This window comes from Tetrao urogallus, assembly GCF_951394365.1.
Source record: "Tetrao urogallus genome assembly, chromosome: 2".
NCBI classification, from domain to species: Eukaryota; Metazoa; Chordata; class Aves; order Galliformes; family Phasianidae; genus Tetrao; species Tetrao urogallus.
The window spans coordinates 81,826,820-81,845,641 of record NC_136814.1 but is presented as its reverse complement, the minus strand read 5'-3'; the positions used below and the strand labels follow the sequence as shown (position 1 = coordinate 81,845,641).

The window sequence follows — 18,822 nt, the reverse complement described above, 5'->3', positions numbered from 1 at the left end:
CTGCATATGCATCAAAGAATTTACAAGCTGCTATCACTACTTCTGAATCAGAACTGTGGATAGTTATACCATTTTCTCGTAGATTATGTAGGCAGATAAACCATAGAAGGAAAAGCTCCATAAATTGGAATATAAATCATTATGGAATAAAATCTCCTAGAAATGCTTTATTATTAGGAGTTAGATACATAGCTAAATATATGAGGTAAATATGTAACTGTACCTTTGTAGATACTGCAGAGTTGTAGCAATGTGATCTGAAACCAGTTGGAAGGCATTGAAATAAATATTAATTGTCCAGTGTGTCACAGTGATGAAAACTAAAATGTCATTGTATTTCATTTTCTTCTAAAAGTTTTAATAGGGGGATTAAAAAAAAAAAAAAAAAAAAAAAAAAGAATAAGAACTTTGGAACTTTAACCATTATTCTTTAAATTTATAGAGATTATTACTATCTCAAACAAAGTTATAATCCAGAGAACAAAGAGAACATGATAGATTAAAAATACTAGTATAACCAGTGTTATATTCCTGCAACTTTTTGGAATCATTTAAACATCTTGCAATCAGGTTCATCATGTTTAAAATTTTGGAGTTTTTACAAGGAATAAAGCAATACTTGAGGTAAAAACAGGATCGCTCAAGCTAATGTATAGCATTTGGTTTGTTATCGACAAGATATATTAAAATTGAAACAACAAATTACCAAAGCCATCTTTTGCATGGGATTATTAAATTTGCAGTTTGTTTGCTAATTTGTTAGTAGGCTTTAGTTGTTTGAGAAAGCTCATACAAACTCGTTTTGTAAGACAGATTATTAGATGAAATGCCCTCTGTCATTGCCACAGGAGGAATAGCTTTGAATCAGGGTTGTGTCACAAATGGAATTAGCTGACTGATCTCAGTTCAGTACCATTTACCTAACAGAATTATGAAGATTATGCTGACATAATGAATAGGTTCTGCTCATACAAATGTAGTTCACTGGAGATCATTGAAATACAGTGTGGGGCTGTTCCTTTGATTGACTAATGAAGAGCTTGGACTCTAGTAAAGTCAGTCCTCATGCTTCTATCAGAATGATGTTATTTTTATAGTTTGGTAAATTTCAGTCTAGTGGCACAGATGGAATTGTAGAGCTGTTTATACTTGCTGGTTCTGGCATTTCCCCTTAAATTATGCTTCATAAACAGATGTATTTTGGTAACTTCTCGTGAAATCTATATTAACTAGAATAGCATGGTAGGTAGAAACAGTACAGAACTGAATCCTTTCTTCCGTCTTACAAATAATATTATGTTTCATATGGAAGTCCAAAAACCAAACTATATCATTCGTTCTGAAGATTCCCTTCCACTTTTTTTTCTTTTTTCTTTTTTATTCTTAAGTAAATTAGACATATGTCATTTACTTTCCTCCTTCTAAAAAATATAACAAAAATTGTTTCAATCTTTCTCAACTACAGTCAAGGAACCATGTAGCAGTACGAGTCAAAGATAATATTGACAACACTTCTGTTACCAGATTTTTAAAACATCACTTGCTTATTGAAAAGCAGTAACAAAATGAAATAGGTTAAATATCCCCTACCTTAAATTTCTATTTAGCCACATTGTTCTCAAAGCACCATGAGAATCAAGAATGTTTTTCTACAAGTCTTTATGGATGTTCACTGGCACTGTGATTTAGCTTTCATAGCTCTTTCTTTTGGAATCTAAGAAATAATTCTCCTTGTGTGGTCAACAATGTACTTGTAGCACTGCATGTAGAACATACAAGAGTCTTAAAATATTTTTCCTGTTAATAAAGAGTTGTCATTTAGTATTTATCTTACATGTTCATTCTTTTAGGGAGAAAAAGGAGAACCAGGACCAGAAGGCATTCGTGGAAGAGAGGTAAACTGAAGATAATAAAACATTAAAGTTGCAGACTTTTGGGGGAATAGTCAAGCAATGAATTTCAGAATTTATGCCAGATTGATGGATTTAGAAAATATATGTGCTTGGAAATATGGCCAAGAAACAGAAGTGTGTTCAGATGAGGTATGAGTTCTTAGGTCTTAATTTTGGATAAGAGAGCTGCAGATAAGGATATGGTACCCTCCATGATAAAGCATGATGAGCAGAGATGAAAAAAGGGTGTTTCTGGAGGCAAGCGAGGCCTGGAGCCTTAATTTCTGAAAAGGAAGTGCACAGGCTGTTAACCATTCATGGATAAGAGCCATGGGTCATTCATTGTTCCATGTGGCTCATGTAATAGAGAGTTTGAGTTAAATTTTCATTTATTTTCTCTGGTAGATTTCACTGCCTAATTAATTAATTGATCTGGTCCATATTTGAGCTGTAGTATGAATCTAAGTCAAAAATAGTACTGGTCATAGGGTTCACATCAATGTTTGAACCCGAGCTAACACTAACACTATAGACTTGATCAGTGTTAACAGTCACTTCTGCCTGATTTAATTTTTTATTTATTTTCAAATGTATTAAACTAAGACAAGAGAGCAGAAATTCAGAGTTTTGTCAATGTGATAAATAAAATGGCAAAGCAGTATCATTTGGACATAAACATTTAAAAACAAAAAGAAAGCTATCAGTTTTTTTTTAATCTCCCTTGTCCCCTCCTGTCTCCTCCTCGACCTAGCTGGAAGTCAGCCTGGGTTTAAGCTTTGATACTAAAGCATATTGTTGCTCTCCAATTGCAAAACATCACAGCTGAAGGCAGAAAGTATCTCACAGAGGGACCGAGCCTGACTGTCTAAATCTTTGAGGAATAGTTCACATTATCACTGGAATTCTAGACAAAAAATGAGATGGGGGATTTGGAAAACAAATTTCAGCAAGCCTTTTCCGCCAGCATTGCCAAAAGAGTGGATGTTTCAGCTTTTGATACCTAAATGCTATGACAGTCTTGCTGGACTTGCTAAGAGCACAGGCAATGCATATTATTATTTGCATTGAGCTACAGATACAGTTTTTAAGACCATCTACAAGACTTTGACACTTCTATTGTCATGTGATTTTTTATGTACACTGTAGTAATAAAAAATATTTATTTCTAGTTTAAGTTACTATAATTTAATGCTTGTTAAATCAGGCTATTTTTGGCTACTGGTAGATATCCTCTGCATGGAAACATATACTATGTACTGAGCTGAAACTGTGTTTAGTTATTCAAAGAGGTATTCTCTTGTAGCCTGCTTGTCTGTGAAGGTGAACCATATATTTCTGTCATGCATATTTGCTGACAGCATGGAAAAACACATCTGTGTTTCTTTCCATAGCTGTGGAGACTTTTCTCTGTTGGTCTTACATGATCTCCTTTACTACATGGGATCCTGTTCCACAAATTTTTTAGGATGAGTAAGGTATACCACGTATCTGGTGAACTCTAGAACATATTTGAAATTGTGGCACTGAAAGTGTAAAATACTAAACCTTTATAAATCAGAATATTTAGTGAACTGTTCTAATGTGTCAAAAAAAACCCGGTGGATTATCATCATGGGATCTGGCTTTAAAATGTTTCTGAAACGGAATTGCATAGGCAATATAAGACTTCATTGCTCGAATCACACATGATTCCTTTTTAACAATACGTAAAAAAAACATGCTTTGGATTCAGCTATTAGAGTGCATGGAGATGCCAGTCAGTAAGTTTAAATGCAAAGTACTGTGTGTCATTGACTCTTGGTTGCTATCAATATTTCTTGAACTCATTTCATATGCGTAAATGTAACATCTGATATTTCCGAAATAATCAAGTTAATCTGCTTACATGGGCATAATTTGCAGTGGTGTAGAAAGAAAGCCTGCAAACACTCAAAGCTAGTGGTGTTGGCTGTTGGCAACTGTTGTCTCTGCCTGGTGGGAAGATGGTTTCTGCACTCACAGATGAAGAACAGGAAAAATGATGACTGAACATTTTGGTAGAAATAAATCTGAATTTATTTTAATCAAAATCAGGAAACAGAGGCGTCAGAAGCAAATTCCTTTTCCTTTTTTTTCCTCTCCTATTACTGCTTTTGTTTTCTTAACTGCAGAAAAGGTTTTGGCTAGAATGAAGTCGAATAACAGGGGAAATCAAAACTGATTTGGAGATTAGCTTTGTACAATGTTGATGGGTTATCCAGAACGATGAAGTCTCTCATCCCTTGCAGATTGTGCTAACTGGGTCAGTCAGAATCTCATTCAGAAACAGGTTTGGATGCAGGAACTGTGAACATATTACTGCCCTGCTCAACCTCCTAGATTATCACTCCACAAATCTGAGCCAAGGTCTGTCGTGCTATGTCTCCATCTGAGACTTTAAAAATCCATCTGACAACACAAATACTCACTATAAATACTAGTAATGTGGTTGCCATTGTTTTTAGCTTCTTAAGAAGCAGCTATAAATAACTTGCACGTTACTAATATAGTCCTCCTGTGGTATGTATTCGCATTACATCTGTAAGCAGCCATTTGTCTGTATAATATGAACAGTCAGTTTTCTTGAGTAGTGTCTCTTAACTTATATTCCTTGACTTTTATAGCCACTTGACATTAATAATGCCATCATTTTTATTGCAGTAACAAGTGGATGTTCATGGACATACTGTCTGAGAGAAATCCTATTAAATACAATTACTTATGCTCATATCACATATGGAATAAGGACAAATTCTCAATATGAGTATCTCTGCTACTACCATGGAATAAGATGAGTGCGATATTCACACTCTTCTGAGTGTGAATTGAAAGTAAGTCTTAGTCGTTGAAACTTCCAGACTCCTTTAGGAGTCATGTAATTTTCTTGATCAGTGGTGCAGGCAAAAATGAATACCATGGGATACTAACATAAATGAAGTACTTTAGCAACAGTAAGTAAGCCCAGGAAGTTTTATCAAATCTCTCAGCATGCGTCATGCGTAGCTGGGGGAAGACTGACTCTAATTTGTTTAAGAAAAAAGAAAGATAGAAAAAGAAATAAATGAAAATCTAGTGTATAATCTCTACATAGTTTAACAAGCTAGTTCATTAAGTATTTTTCTTCTACTGGGAAGGGTGGTACTCTAAATTACTGCATAAAAACGTTTTCACATAAAAGACTATTTTCTTTCACGTACATAAATGTCAAAGGACAGACCTATGAATTTAAGTGAGCAATAAGAAAATCACAAGTTTTCAGTGTAAAGAAGGTGAAATGTACACATATTGGGTCATTTTATTTGCTTTTGTGTAAAAATGAACAGAAATATGAATATTTTCAAAAGAACCTATTCTCTTGATGTGAAAGTAACAGTCGTTTACCTTCACACTCTCATGGGTTTTCTCTTACTCCCTAATCTTAAACTGTCTTAGCATTGTAAGGAAATAAGGAAATACGAGGAGCGAAAGTATGAAGAAACAGTAGATGTAAGATCTAAACATTTGAATAGTGTAGCCATCTGAAGTTTTTGAATGACATCAGCTGGAAAAGACCAATGGCAACATTTAAAAGTACTTGAGGTATAAAATGAAAAAAGGTGTATTCTATTATTTGAAGCTCTGAAAATGCCTCCTAGATTAAAAAAGTTATCCCAACGTACACAGCTTGATGTTATACAGCTGACTCTGAAGCTGTTGCTTGAATTAAAATTTTTGTTGCAAAAATGTGATTCTGGTGTCTTACTAATTGGAGTATATCCAAATTTTATTTCTCCATAGAAGTTTCTGATTTGATCCATAAAAATTTGATTTGACACTCTTTGTTAGTGTGTTGGATTGATTACTATATTTTCAGTATTCTATATATTATGTGGTGTGCTAGGAGATTTTATCCTGATGTGAGATTAAGTGAATTTCATGCAAGCCGGGGACTATGTGCAAGAAAGTCTGAAAACATTTTCTTCATCCAGCAATAAAAATAAAACTGGATAATGCTTCCCAAATAGTTCTCTTGTAGAGTGAAAGATTTATTCTCCTCAAAAGATGATGGCAATATTGAAGAATTTTTCATTGTTTCACGCATGCAGTGCAGTATTTCCTGGACAAATGAGTACATCTCCATCCAGTAGGCTGGATGTGGCTGCTATAGAAGCAGCTTGATTGCTCTCAGACAAGAGCACCTATTGCCAGATGCAAATGCATTTTACATGTTTCATCTCTTTTCTGTCTTGATGTAGAAGCATTAGCTGTGGAGAGCTCAGAGAACGTTTTCAATGTATGATACAATTTTCTCAGGCCCTTAGTGATCCTGATAAGAGTAAGTCAGAATTCATCAAGTAAAGCATTAGGGAACCAAAAGCATGTTTTACTTGGAGAGAACACTTAGTGTAACATTAACAATTCTTCTAACGTTTCTGAACAAAAGAGAGTTTTATTGATAAGTTCATACAAAGTTAACAATTCAGTTATCCTGACTTCTCTGATCAAATTCATGTCTGTTATTATTGTAAACTTTTGTCTCAGGGTGAAAGCTTAATGGATTTCTCAGATATTTCCCAGCTGTGGATAACTAAATAATGGCAGCTGAGAAAAGGCTGCAGGCCCTTGTTATCTAATGCTGCTGGTGAAGTTTGCATTGTTTCTGATAACTAGTAGTGTATCGTCAATGAACTGTTAAACAGAACCCTGGCTCATCGCTCCCCTGGTCCCTCTGGTTCTCCAGTCCTTGTGGAAGCTCTTCAGTCCAATTGTCTGCTTCCAGCAGCATAAACCTCAGAAACTCTGGCTTCACTGCGACAGACCCCCAGTAAACTTTCTTTACTTATCCTGACTTTCTTCAGGTTTCCGGGTTTGCTCCCAAAGTAGCTCATTTTCAGTCTGTTGCTGAAAGTACTCCTCAGAATGTCCAGGCCTGCAAATCCAGTTCCCCATTTGGACTGCAGAGTTTTTAGTACAGTAATTTCAGCTGCTTGGTCTTAGCTGCAGAGCTGCCTGCTCATTAAGCTCTTATAAACCCTCAGCGTGGTTTTCAAACCCAGATGAACATCAGTGTCAAGATTAACAGCAACAAATAAGTCTGCACAAAAATCTAATTTACAGAAGCAGACTCTTTTAAATTATGTGACATTTTCCTTATCCTGTGCAAGTACCAAGAGTTGTTTCCCTCTGTAGTATTCACAAGAGTATGTGTTTTAAGTTGTTCCTGTTGTTTCATGGGCAGGCTAAATAGTACTACTATTGGATAGAATTCCTTTATTATATGATTTCTCAGACACTGCAGACATGTAAGATGTGAATCCCAAATATAAGCAGCAAGCTAAGACATCATCATGTTGTCACAAAAGAATTGCAGTCAAGGCCGCTTGGCATAGAGGAAAATATTCAGTTCCTTTCTCTCAAATTCTTTGACTGTTCTGATCTTATCCAAATGACTAAAACCATAGGAACTGAAAAACTGTTTAGTTTTCTGGCTCCGGTTATACCTGACACTTCTTTTGAACAAATAAAATGTTCTCAGACTTGGTAAGAAAAACATTTCTCAGATCACTAAGTTATTTTCTCTTCTCTATGGAACTCCAGAGCACAGCATGTATTGTATGAGATTGTCACTGGTCTAAAAGGAAAATTTATATAGAAAACCTCTTGCATCTTATGCCAGTAATGCTGAGACACCATTAATAACATTTCATGATTTTACGAATTCATAAAAACCATGTTCCTTTTTACAGTTTTAGGGCAGAATTGTTATTTTTTGTGTTCTTTTCCTTAATCAAGTTGATTTAGTAGGCTGGTTAAGACTTGAGTATCAGAAAGAAATCTAATTACAGGTTTGTCAAAAGTAGTGTCAATCAAAATGATGACTTCTCCATTAAATTTCTTCTCTCAGAAGGAACACCACCATCTTCATTTCTATACGAAGAGCCTCTAGTTTTCTCATCCCTTTGTTGTACTCAATTTTACTGACTTTACATTCTTATCAATATTTGTGAAATATTTGTTCCTGTAATTTCTCTTTTGGCCAGCATTTCTGTTACATTCACTCCCCTGTCTTTTTCTATCTAATGCTTCTCATTTCTGCCATTTCTCATGTTGCTATCTTGTTACCACTGGGCCAGCCTCCTGCATTCATGTCCTAACACTTACTGTACATTTTGGCATCCATTTAGGAACCTTGATGTATGTTTATTTTGACCTGTAGAAATATAAATCTATAGACCTTACAGCAGATAAAAAGGTAGCATATGAAGATTGTTCGTGAGGAGTTTTAATAAGTTCATGAACTTGCAAATGTTCATTGTTGCAGTGTTCTGGGAAAGATAGAATTAGATGAGGATAGACTTCAGTAATTCCTTTATGCTTTCTTGTGTGAGCTATTGAAATTTTTATTCAGTTCTTGAATTTGACAGATCTGTCATATTAGAAATTAGCATGTGGCTTTCAAGGCTGAACTCAGTCTCCTAAAATATTGTAGAAAATTAGCTTTTCTAATTGAAAGCCTAATAAAAATCATCCCAATTACATCTGTTTAGATAGCTGTGTCCATTTTACTGAAGCATCCTGTTCTGGTCTCTGCCAGAGACAGGATACTGTATTAGGCACTGTAGGACACTGTACTAGAATGGGCTATAGATATTACATACTATGGGAATTCTTATTTCTTATGCCATTTCAGAGACAGTCAATAGCAACTAAACCTTGGAGCAGCTTTAAAAGGGTGGGGTAGGGAAGAACAGGCGTGATGTAGTACCAGATGTGTTTTTTGAAGTGTTCACGATGTCTGGAACTTACTAAGATAATAATGTCTTTAAGTGATATATAACGTGTTAAAGAACAAGAAACTCTTCTAATGGGATAACTTCAGGAGAAATTTTTTTCCAATATTACTTATCTTTTTTGGAGATATAAACTGCAAAGGAAAAATAATTCAAATATTGTAGAATAAGTACATTACATAGAAACCTTCATGAATACTGAAAAATTGTGCTCTACTGTAAGGCTTGTTGTCAAATATGTAGTTTCCCCTTGTCCTTTTTATGTGAGGATGACCCCTGTGGTCATCATCTCTGCAGTAGCTGTCAAAGTGCATATCTCACCAAGGTCCACTGCTAAAAGCTATAAACATAACAATTAGGAAAAAATGATGCTTATAGTTTGACAACGCATGGCTTCAGTTCAGTATCTTTTGCTTGCAGTTGTCTTTTCAGTAGAGACACATACAGTTATATCTCCTGTGAGATGCAGATTTATTTTTATCTTCCCCAGTATATATATTTGCAAATATACAACCTCAGAACTATTCCTTAGGCTCAAATCTATTGTTACACTGCTGTAACACTGACTTTGAGCAAGATCCGCATGTTTTGCATACCTGAAAAATCCTTTGATGGCTTTTTCAGTACATGGAGTGTTTCATGCCATCTTTCATAAAGAGGTGAAAAGTAAAATGTGGTAAATGGAGACAATACCAAGACTATGCCATAAGTATACAAATCATAACAAGAAAGAAATTTTTTTGGCTTGGTTTTTGAATCCATCTGCCTGTTACATTTTTAAGTTCAAATAGCTAAACTACTTCTGGTTTAACTATTACATATTTGGCAAGCTTAATAAAGGACAAATCAAAGCTAAATCAGGGGTATTTACAACAACCACAAATTTAATCCAAAGTGGGTACTTAAATGCTCATACAGTTCTAAATGATGTTCCTTCCAGATGGTGAATTAATGCAATTTTAGCAGGAAGTGAAGTTGCACAAATATGCAGTATTTAGAACACTCACTGATTTAATGTTTCTGTACCCACTAAGGCACAGATGTTGCTTATCATTTTCATGCCAGTTGTCTCTATCTTTCCAATTATTGCTAAGCAAGGAACAGAGCTTGCAAGGGCAAAAAGGGGGCTGGGAAGAAGTTAGTAAACCCTAATTCAGATGTAGATGAATCTTTTCTATCCTAGACCCGTTTAATCTCCATGGTAGTAACAATGTTGGCCTACTTGTTAAGTGTCTAATTATGATCTGTAGTGCTTGTACTGCCTACATTATTGTTGTTTGACTTTTAAGTAAAATCTTTCAACTCTTAGAGCTCTCACTGACTCACATCATCAGTGTTCTGTGCAGTGTCTCTAAAATAGTGATCCGAAAGAAGGTGCAGGAGAGACCTCTTGCCTTAAGCAGCTCCTCATAGGTTTTTCCAACATCAGAAGCAAAGTCATTCCTTACTTCAGAGTGATTTGAATTTGTTGAATGTATTTCAAAACCCCCCATTCTTCCATATACTGCACAGATTATAGGGATAAAATATTTCTTTCTAGTGTGCTTCTGGTGAGACATGTTAGTGAAATAGTTGTCTGCACTTGTGATACATAGGAGTAGATAACGTTTTGTGCTTTTCCAACTGAAACCAAAACTGGGGAGAGAGGTATGAAGGACTTGATTATTTTGGTAACTCCTTTTTCAAACTGGTAAAAAGTAGTGTTGGAGTATGGGGCAGCTTCTCTGAGTTGTACTCTGTTGCAGTTCACCAGTTCAACATTGCTCATTGCAGCATAGAAACCACAGCACTTTGTCTACCTTTACTTCTGGTATGGGGCTGACATTCTACTTATATTTGTTGACCACACAAGACACATACCTATTGACACTTGAGAACTTTGCATTTCTGCATGCTACTTGCTCTAATGGGGCACAATCAAGGTAGATAGTTTGGCTTTGTGTATTTAATTTTCTGTTGAAGATGTATGTCATCTTCAATCACTACTTCACTGTTCATAATCATAGAATGAATCATGTAGTCATAGAATGGCCTGGGTTGAAAAGGGCTACAATGATCATCTAGTTTCAACCCCCCCTGCCACGGGAAGGGTTGCGAGCCACTGGACTGGGCTCCCAAAGCCACATCCAGCCTGGACTTGAATGCCTCCAGGGATGGAGGCATTCATCCACAACCTCCTTGGGCAACCTGTTCCAGTGCGTCACCACCCTCTGAGTGAAAAACTTCCTCCCAGTATCTAACCTAAATCTGTCCTATCTCAGTTTAAAACCATTCCCCCTTGTCCTATCACTATCCACCTTCATAAACAGATGTACCGCCTCCTGTTCATATGATCCCTTTGAGTACTGGAAGGCCGCACTGAGGTCTCTCTAGAGCTTTCTCTTCTCCGAGCTAAACAAGCCCAGTTCTGTGGCCCTCTGATCATTTTAGTAGTCCTCCTGTGGACTTGTTCCAAGAGCTCTGCATCTTTCTCGTACTGGGGGCCCCAGACCTGGATGCAGTGCTCCAGATGGGGCCTCACAATAGCTGAGTAGAGGGGGAAAATGAAAATGAGGAATTCTGAGATTATATTATTATTAATTTCCTAATACTTTAAAGCCTATTTAGTTGAGCACTACTCCAAAAGTAGTGTCTCCTACTTCATTATTCGTCCCATAATGTTAGAGGCAGAATTTGGTGGTATGACAGTAGAGGCTGAACCTTCCCAACAATATTCCATTACATTCTGTTGCCATACAACAAGTGGCAGCAGAGGGGCAGTCTGGCAAAATAGCATCTGACACAGAAGTACATATGAAGCAAGGGTGTGATTGAATTCTTCCATAAGGAAAAAAATGGCACCTGCTGACAATCATCAATGCTTGCTGAACTTTTATGGAGACCAAACAGTGGATGTGAGCACAGTGAGGTGGTGGGTGACATGTTTCAGCAGTAGTGACAGCAAGTCACCTCCACTGCTGCAGATACTTGTGAGCATGGCATTCTGGCTCTTGTTCATTGCTGGCAAAAAATGATGACTGTGTTGAAAAACAGTGTTTTGTAACTCAGAATTCTGTCTATCAAGCAGTGCTATTGTGCTCTTTGTTTCTGTCGTATTTTCCATGGAAATAAATAGGAAGTATTACTTTCAGAGCTGCTTATGTATATACTGATTCACAGCAGTAGAGCAATTTGTCCAACACTTTTCCATGGATGCTGAGAAATATACGTTCTTTTTTCTCCCAGGGACTAAAAGGTGACCCTGGTAGTCCTGGTGTGGCTGGACCTAAAGGAGAAAAGGTACTCATTTTTATTTCTAAGCTTATATTGATATGTGAGTGTGCATGGTATTTCTTCAATAATACACTGCCTTATCTAGGTGTGGTGAACCACTCATGCTGCCATTTGTTCACTTTAATGATTAAAGAATGTGAGTATTGATGAACTGTAAATACACAAGATGAACACTTTTTATCACTGCAAAATGGACAGAATCTTCTTTTGAAAGCAATTCAGATCAGAAGCCTAAATTAGATGTTCTGACTTGCTCTCTTGGAGCTCTCTGATTTGTTTGCTGGATTGCAATTGAAGGTCTTACAGTGAAATTCAGAACTCAACAAGATAATTCTGTGAACGTTTTACATAGTCAGATGTCTTTACTATATGGGAGCAGTCACATTGACTTCAGAGGCCACCTTAAGCACATAAGCATTAGCTTGTAATTTCACATACACAAATGTCTCTGCAGGACTGCTTTTTTTTTAACCGATTCATTTATGCAGAGGCCTGCCTATTTTTTTGTTTTGTTTTGTTTTTCTATTTAACTTGTGGTAAACTGTGTATACCTATGAAATTACTACCCCAAAAAAAATTCTTTACCCAAATATTACTGTAACAGAAAGCATGTTTGATAATTTTAATGAATTTACTTATGCTATGATATGTATCCTCTAAAAATCTTAGAGGGTAAAAATTGGAACTAAAGAGACTGCTGATTTATTCACTTTCCTGCTTTAACTAGGGGGAAGCAGGACCTCCAGGACCAACTGCCTTAAGTGTGAGTACACATAAAGCAATAACAGAAGAAATCACTCAGAAATGCTGCCGCTTTTAGCTTATTTGCCATTATTTAATTTAACAGTCCAGCCTCTCTACTAAGAATGTCTATGTGAATTGTGAAGCAGAAAAAGGGGAAATATATAAATGCAAAGAAAATAAGCATGTTTAAAATATCATGTTTCCCAACAAATACTAGAGTAAATTTAGCTTATATTTTTACTGAAAACCATTTTAGTTTGGAAAACAAATGACATATAGGGATTTATTGTCAGAAAGTTAAGGGTGGAGAAGATGGATAGAGGTAAGGCAGTCACAGCTCCATGCCCCCAGGTCAGCTGGTAACTAGACTGAGCATGCAGTTCCAATAGGCACATAAAAACACATATAATGCACATACAGGTGTGGCCATGAAGGTCAGCACAGCAGCAACTGGGCACTCAGCATTTCCACAAACAGCACCAGCAGCCTTATGCTGTTATCCCTTCACTGATTTATGACAGTAAATCGTAATAGTGGATAAACTGTGGTAGGGGGAAATACATACATAATGTGCATCTCTCCAGGAGATGGGCTGACACAGCCTACACAGTAGCTGCGCCTAATTCTGGTCTCTACCCAGGTGCTAGCCCCCAGTCATTCCCTGCCTTTGTTTCTGCCATTAAACATCCCATGTTAACTCTTGTGCAATCCCAAAATATTCTTCCACTGCATTCAGTTAAGTATCCAATATATCCATACCTGTACATGGTAATGTCCCTCAGCATGATGAGTCCATCACATAGAAGTTCTTCTTGCCTCATTGTGTATTCATGTTCTTCCCAACCTTTTTTAGCTGCCAACTATTATGTGTAAATGATTTTTGTCAACATATCATTCTTCTATGATCACATAATCTTGCCATTTGTATCGTTGTGTCTTCCCTTGTGAAGACAATGAGTCTTTAATTAGCTGCCATTAAAATACCATTTTCACCATTTCTTAGATTTTAAGTGATAAAGCAGTAACAACAGAAGTTCATATATTCAAATGCTGTTGTAGAGGAGAGGGTGAAGTCTTCATTTTTTACTGCATATAGAGCAAAGTATTTTGAATCAGGAGTGCAATTTATCCCTTAGGTGCAAACAAATGCCAAATTCTTTATTTGTGCATTGTTAGCCACTGTAGTTAGATAGTCCTTATATTAAATTAGTTAATTACTTTCACCAGTTCTTGAAAAATGTAAATTATTCTTCATCTAGTACCATTCGTTTCAATTTCAAAGTATATTTTTTAAGTTTTGAACATTTGGTAACTACCTTCTTATCAAAACAAGACAAATAAAATACCATAGGATGTTTACTGCAAACACAGAAATGTTTGAGAGTTCATAGCTTAACACTTGGAAGTTAACATTGGTGCTGTATAAGTCATTTTGAATTGATTCTTTCATGAAGCACATCATATGCTTTTTTTTTTCATGCTGATACTGCTACTGATAATAAAAGTTAGTAAAATAATTTTAATTAACAGCTTAATGGTACACTTTTTGAATTTTGATGATTGCAAAGTTCTTTTCATACAGAAAGTTGTTTAGAGTTTGTCATTGCAGAATTAGGTGTTTATATGTCATGCTTTTGACATTTACGTAATCTTTATGTCTTACATAATGACCAGATATGCATAGCAGCACAGACTGGAAAGAAAAAAGTGTAATGTTACAGTGATGGAAAGCCACTTAAAAGATTATGACACAGCACAGCATTTAAGTCATTTAGTTTCTTTTACTGTTTCTACATATTTCACAGCAGAAAAAAAATGTGAAGTACCCTTTTTTCCTTGTTTATAGAAATAGTCCATATATCAGATTCTGGAAGTTTTTAGGTTTATTGTAACTTACCAGAAAAAAAATTAAAGAGATCAGACATGACAATTAGTTGACTTTCAAGAAACAAAAAAGATTTCTTGAGTAGGAATCTAACACAGTTTCTTTGCAAGTATCTGATATGTACTTGTGCAACAGAAAAGAAAATTTTGATGATTCCATGACCTGTATGTTGGTTGTACACTGGCTAGATAGTGCCATGGAGACAGTAGATGTTTTTAATTTTCTTGCAATGATTTGTGCCCCAAGAATGTACAGAGCCTAGCAAGAAATTCTCCCTATTACTCTCCAGGGCATTTTGCTTTATAAAATAACAAATTCTGCCTCAATCCAAGTGATTTTACTCACAAACTGAAATGAGAAGGAAGCTCTCTGTAAGGTCAGTTCATTCAGGTGAAAGCAATGCAAAAGAGAGTGGCAGAAATGAAAATGAAGACAAAAACTCTTGAATTCCTAGCCTGTTATTCAACAGCAAATGTAGTTATTCCAGAGTCAGTATTTTGAACTACTTCTAAATAAACCTACATCCCAAATACACAACACAAGAGCTATCATTCATACCGTTATTGATTAATCTGTAACTTTTCACTCTCTTGATATCCAAGACCATGGCTGCAATGATTTCCTTTACATTGAAGAATGTAACTATAGACCCATACCATAAAAATATGCTTTTTCTAAGACTCCACAATTAAATGGTGTTATTCATGGTATTTGTTTTACATTGAATAAATCTAACTGTTCAATATCCTGACGCAGTTTAGTACTATGACCCAAGATCAGTTCTTAATGAAGCTCATGTCTCACTAGGGAGAAACAGCACCAGTTACAGTTGTGTTCTTCAGTCAAAATGTATGTTGAATTAGTGAACAGTGAAATATTTCTATTAAATAACTTTAATTCGAAGATCATTACTGAAATAGATTGAAGATTTTACTTCAAATAGATTCCTGCAGACCTCAAAGAGATCATTGAAATGGAATAGGATACTCTTGAGGATAAGACACAAGAAGAATTAATGATGCCTGTATGGTATTTTGGAACATTTCTTGTGTAACTGATGGAAAAGCAACTATACCTATTTTTGTAGCAGCACCTGAGTACGCTATACCTGTTTCTAGAGGATCTGAATGCAAATAAGTCTATTGTCTCTGGTTCCAACTCTGTTCACTTGGCTTTCCTCAAAGATATATTCAGAGGTTAGTAGCACTGAAAAACAGAAACAGTTTTCAGGTTGACTGAACTTGCACTTTCTGTGCATTTTGTAAAGTGGACTGTCAAAGAATTACATTTCTTTGATTATAAAATGCTGTGCAAATGTTTCAGGTCAGTTGATTCTGGCATGGCAAGATGGCAATGCATTGATACAGTCGCTGATGTTTGTCTTCATATTTAGCATATGTTTTATTTTAATGTAAGTGAAACATTTAAATTTTAGAAAAGGATATGTAAGTCTTCAGGGAGATGGAAGTAACTGAAGCACTGAAACGTTTTTGTAGCTGTTAACTGACAGAAGGGATGAGACTGAGTATGAATTAGTTTAGCAATCTGAAGACAGATTACAACACTTTGGGAATATATGGCCCAGCGGGAAGTCTTTCTCTCTTTGCCACTGTAAATACTCATGGGTTTCTATTGGCAAGAACTTAAGAAGATAAATGACATGAATTGTGGCAGCTAGGGGAAAATCCACTCTTCAGAGTTGTTTTACTTGTGTGACTTCTGTGTGGTCGTGACTTCTACAATATATGACCAGGAAAGGAAGATGTCTTACTGAGAATAATAGGTCAGATAATATCAAGGTTCATATGTCAGTGAACAAAAACTCTGTCAAGACCATTCATGTTGTTACAGCCAAAACATTACATCAGTGTTTCAGTTATGAATCTTGTTAAATCAAAGTTATAAAATGTTCCATTTGTTTCTCTCATCTGTCATAAACATATGAACCATATCATTATCATAATTTTAACATTTTGTTATTTTAAAATTATTTCTTTTTATCAAAATGAAAATGAATTATTTTGTTGTGGAGAGGGAAGGAAGAGAGGTGAAAATAATGTTGTATTAATACTGTTACAGCTAACCCTAAAATGCACTGGGACATGGAGGGAGGAAATACTCAAAAGGATTTGGTTTCAGTCAAGCTGGAATGCTGGGCCTGGGTCATCTGCCTTCCAGAGCATCACAAGGACATTACAGAGCTCTGCTGCCCTGTGCAGTTCTACTATTTGTATGTATTTTCATAGAAATCACCTAGCAGTGAAACAAGCTGGACAAATATTCTTGCTGATCTCAGCTGGAACCAGAATGCCCACAGTGCTGTGCAGGGCCGGAGCGTTCTCTCTCACACAGACCTTCACTGTAGTCCTGTTCTCATCATGGGCAGCATGAGCTTTACAAAAAGGCTGAGAATGCTTTACTGAAGTGATTCCCAAGTAGCTGGATGGTAGTCCTGGGGTCTACATGAAGTTGTCTATAGTTCATCTACAGAAGTCTGTAGTCAGAGGTAGCAGGAATAGTGAAAGTCTAAGTGATATGAGTCTAAAGGGTCTTTAGACCCTGTGTCTAAAACGTCTTGGGAAATCCTGAGGAGAAATCCTGTTGGAAGTATAGTAAGACTTCTCTGCCGTCCAACATGAGAACATGCAGAAGATAATGCAATTATCAGTTCATTGAGGAAAAATCTGGCAGTATTTTTTAAAAGTTTGATTGACAAGTGTAGCAATTGTAGCTTCTCTAATGAATGAGGGTTACTCCACTTTAGTATATATGGCAGAGTTTGTAAATACTCAACAAATGTAAAAACCTGACAAGTGAATGAGCGTAAAACAAGCTAAGAAACAGGAAATAATACTGTGGCTTTTAAGAAGCAAAAATTATGTTATCAGTTTCAAGGAGGAATTTCATGGATCAAAAGTTCGTTGCTCTGAAAAATACACTTAGAGCTGACCAAATTTGTTTAATGTCATTTATCAGTAAATCTCTACCAAAATCAAAGTTTGTGCATCAAAGAAAATTTCTTCTTTATGATAGCAGGAATTCAGAATTGAGATTTTTGCCTGACTGTTTCTATGGTTAGTAGGATTGGGATTAGATTTACAGCCCATGTGTTTCAGTATGTTTTTTTAAGGCAGATATGGAAGCTCATTAATGCAATTTCTTCATTCTGGCATGATGAGGTAGAGAAGAAGGAACCAGCACTGTAGTGCAAAATATGCTTAGCTGCAAAAAATAAGAATAATAAAGTAGAGGCTTTACTAGAATCTTAGTGAAAGCAGTAATCACAGGAAGTTTTAAGTTTATTTGATTCATGCATTATAAATACAAATACATTTTAATGACTTAGATTACTAATTGCAACACATGTATTTAAGTACTTTTAGTAAGGATTTAACTTTGCATATGCTTCCAAGAAATGAATTAACATTACATAAGTTGAGATATATATTTATCTGACTAGTTCTGGTAGTAGTTTTATAGGAGTAGTCCAAAGTCATGATTGAGTCTCACCTTTTATTTGTGATTACATTTATTTCTGTGGTATTTTATTTTTTTGTTGGTGATGTATAAATACTAGATCTCTCTTCTTTAGTATTTTAAAATTTATTATGGAGCAACTTGGGAATACATTTTGAAATTTTCTCCGTAATTATACCCACTTCATGTGGGTATAATTCAGGAATATGTTTATTTTCTCTAAGTTCTCTTATAAACTGTACCATAATAATGGATTCTTCAGAGAATAAAAAGCAGGGACCATATTATTTTGCTGGTCAGTCTCGTCAAATCGTGGCATTTGGTTTGAGAAGCTAGTGGCTGTCTTCTGAAATGACACAGCTGGCTAAGCAGTTCCCTCTTTCTGTTATCCACAGCTTAAGTGTGTGCATGTCGTGTCAGAGAAGTGACAGGTGAGGGAAGGTAGTGCAGCAGTCTCTTGTAAAATATATTATAACTATTTCTCTTGACACTCGATATGCTGCTTTTAGTTCCTGAGGAAAACGAGTGTCCGTCTGTACGTTCCTGTGAACCTATCCCTTTCAAGAGTTATGAAACAGTCGTCCAGATGGCACCAAGTGTTTACACAGAAGCCAAGGCTTAAGTCGACCACAGACAGAAGTACCCGAGACTTGCTTACTAAACAGATAGTTGGAATGTTGGCTTCCGAGGCTGGTTAAATCGAGCTGAAGGGAGCTGGCGTACAAGCGTGGCATGGAGCTGTCTGCAGGGTGCAGGTTAGGTT

The 18,822-nt window shown here is 36.0% G+C and overlaps 1 protein-coding gene across 1 annotated transcript in view; it reads left to right on the top strand.

The window, feature by feature from the left end:
• Window positions 1–18,822, top strand: part of COL19A1 (collagen type XIX alpha 1 chain) — a gene marked incomplete at both ends in the record, with an annotated part of 178,160 nt that overhangs the window by 86,015 nt on the left and 73,323 nt on the right. Inside the window, 3 exons of the mRNA XM_079550583.1 lie at window positions 1,851–1,895; window positions 11,906–11,959; window positions 12,681–12,716. Coding sequence (XP_079406709.1) covers window positions 1,851–1,895; window positions 11,906–11,959; window positions 12,681–12,716 — 135 coding nt within the window. The remainder of the gene's footprint in view (window positions 1–1,850; window positions 1,896–11,905; window positions 11,960–12,680; window positions 12,717–18,822) is intronic.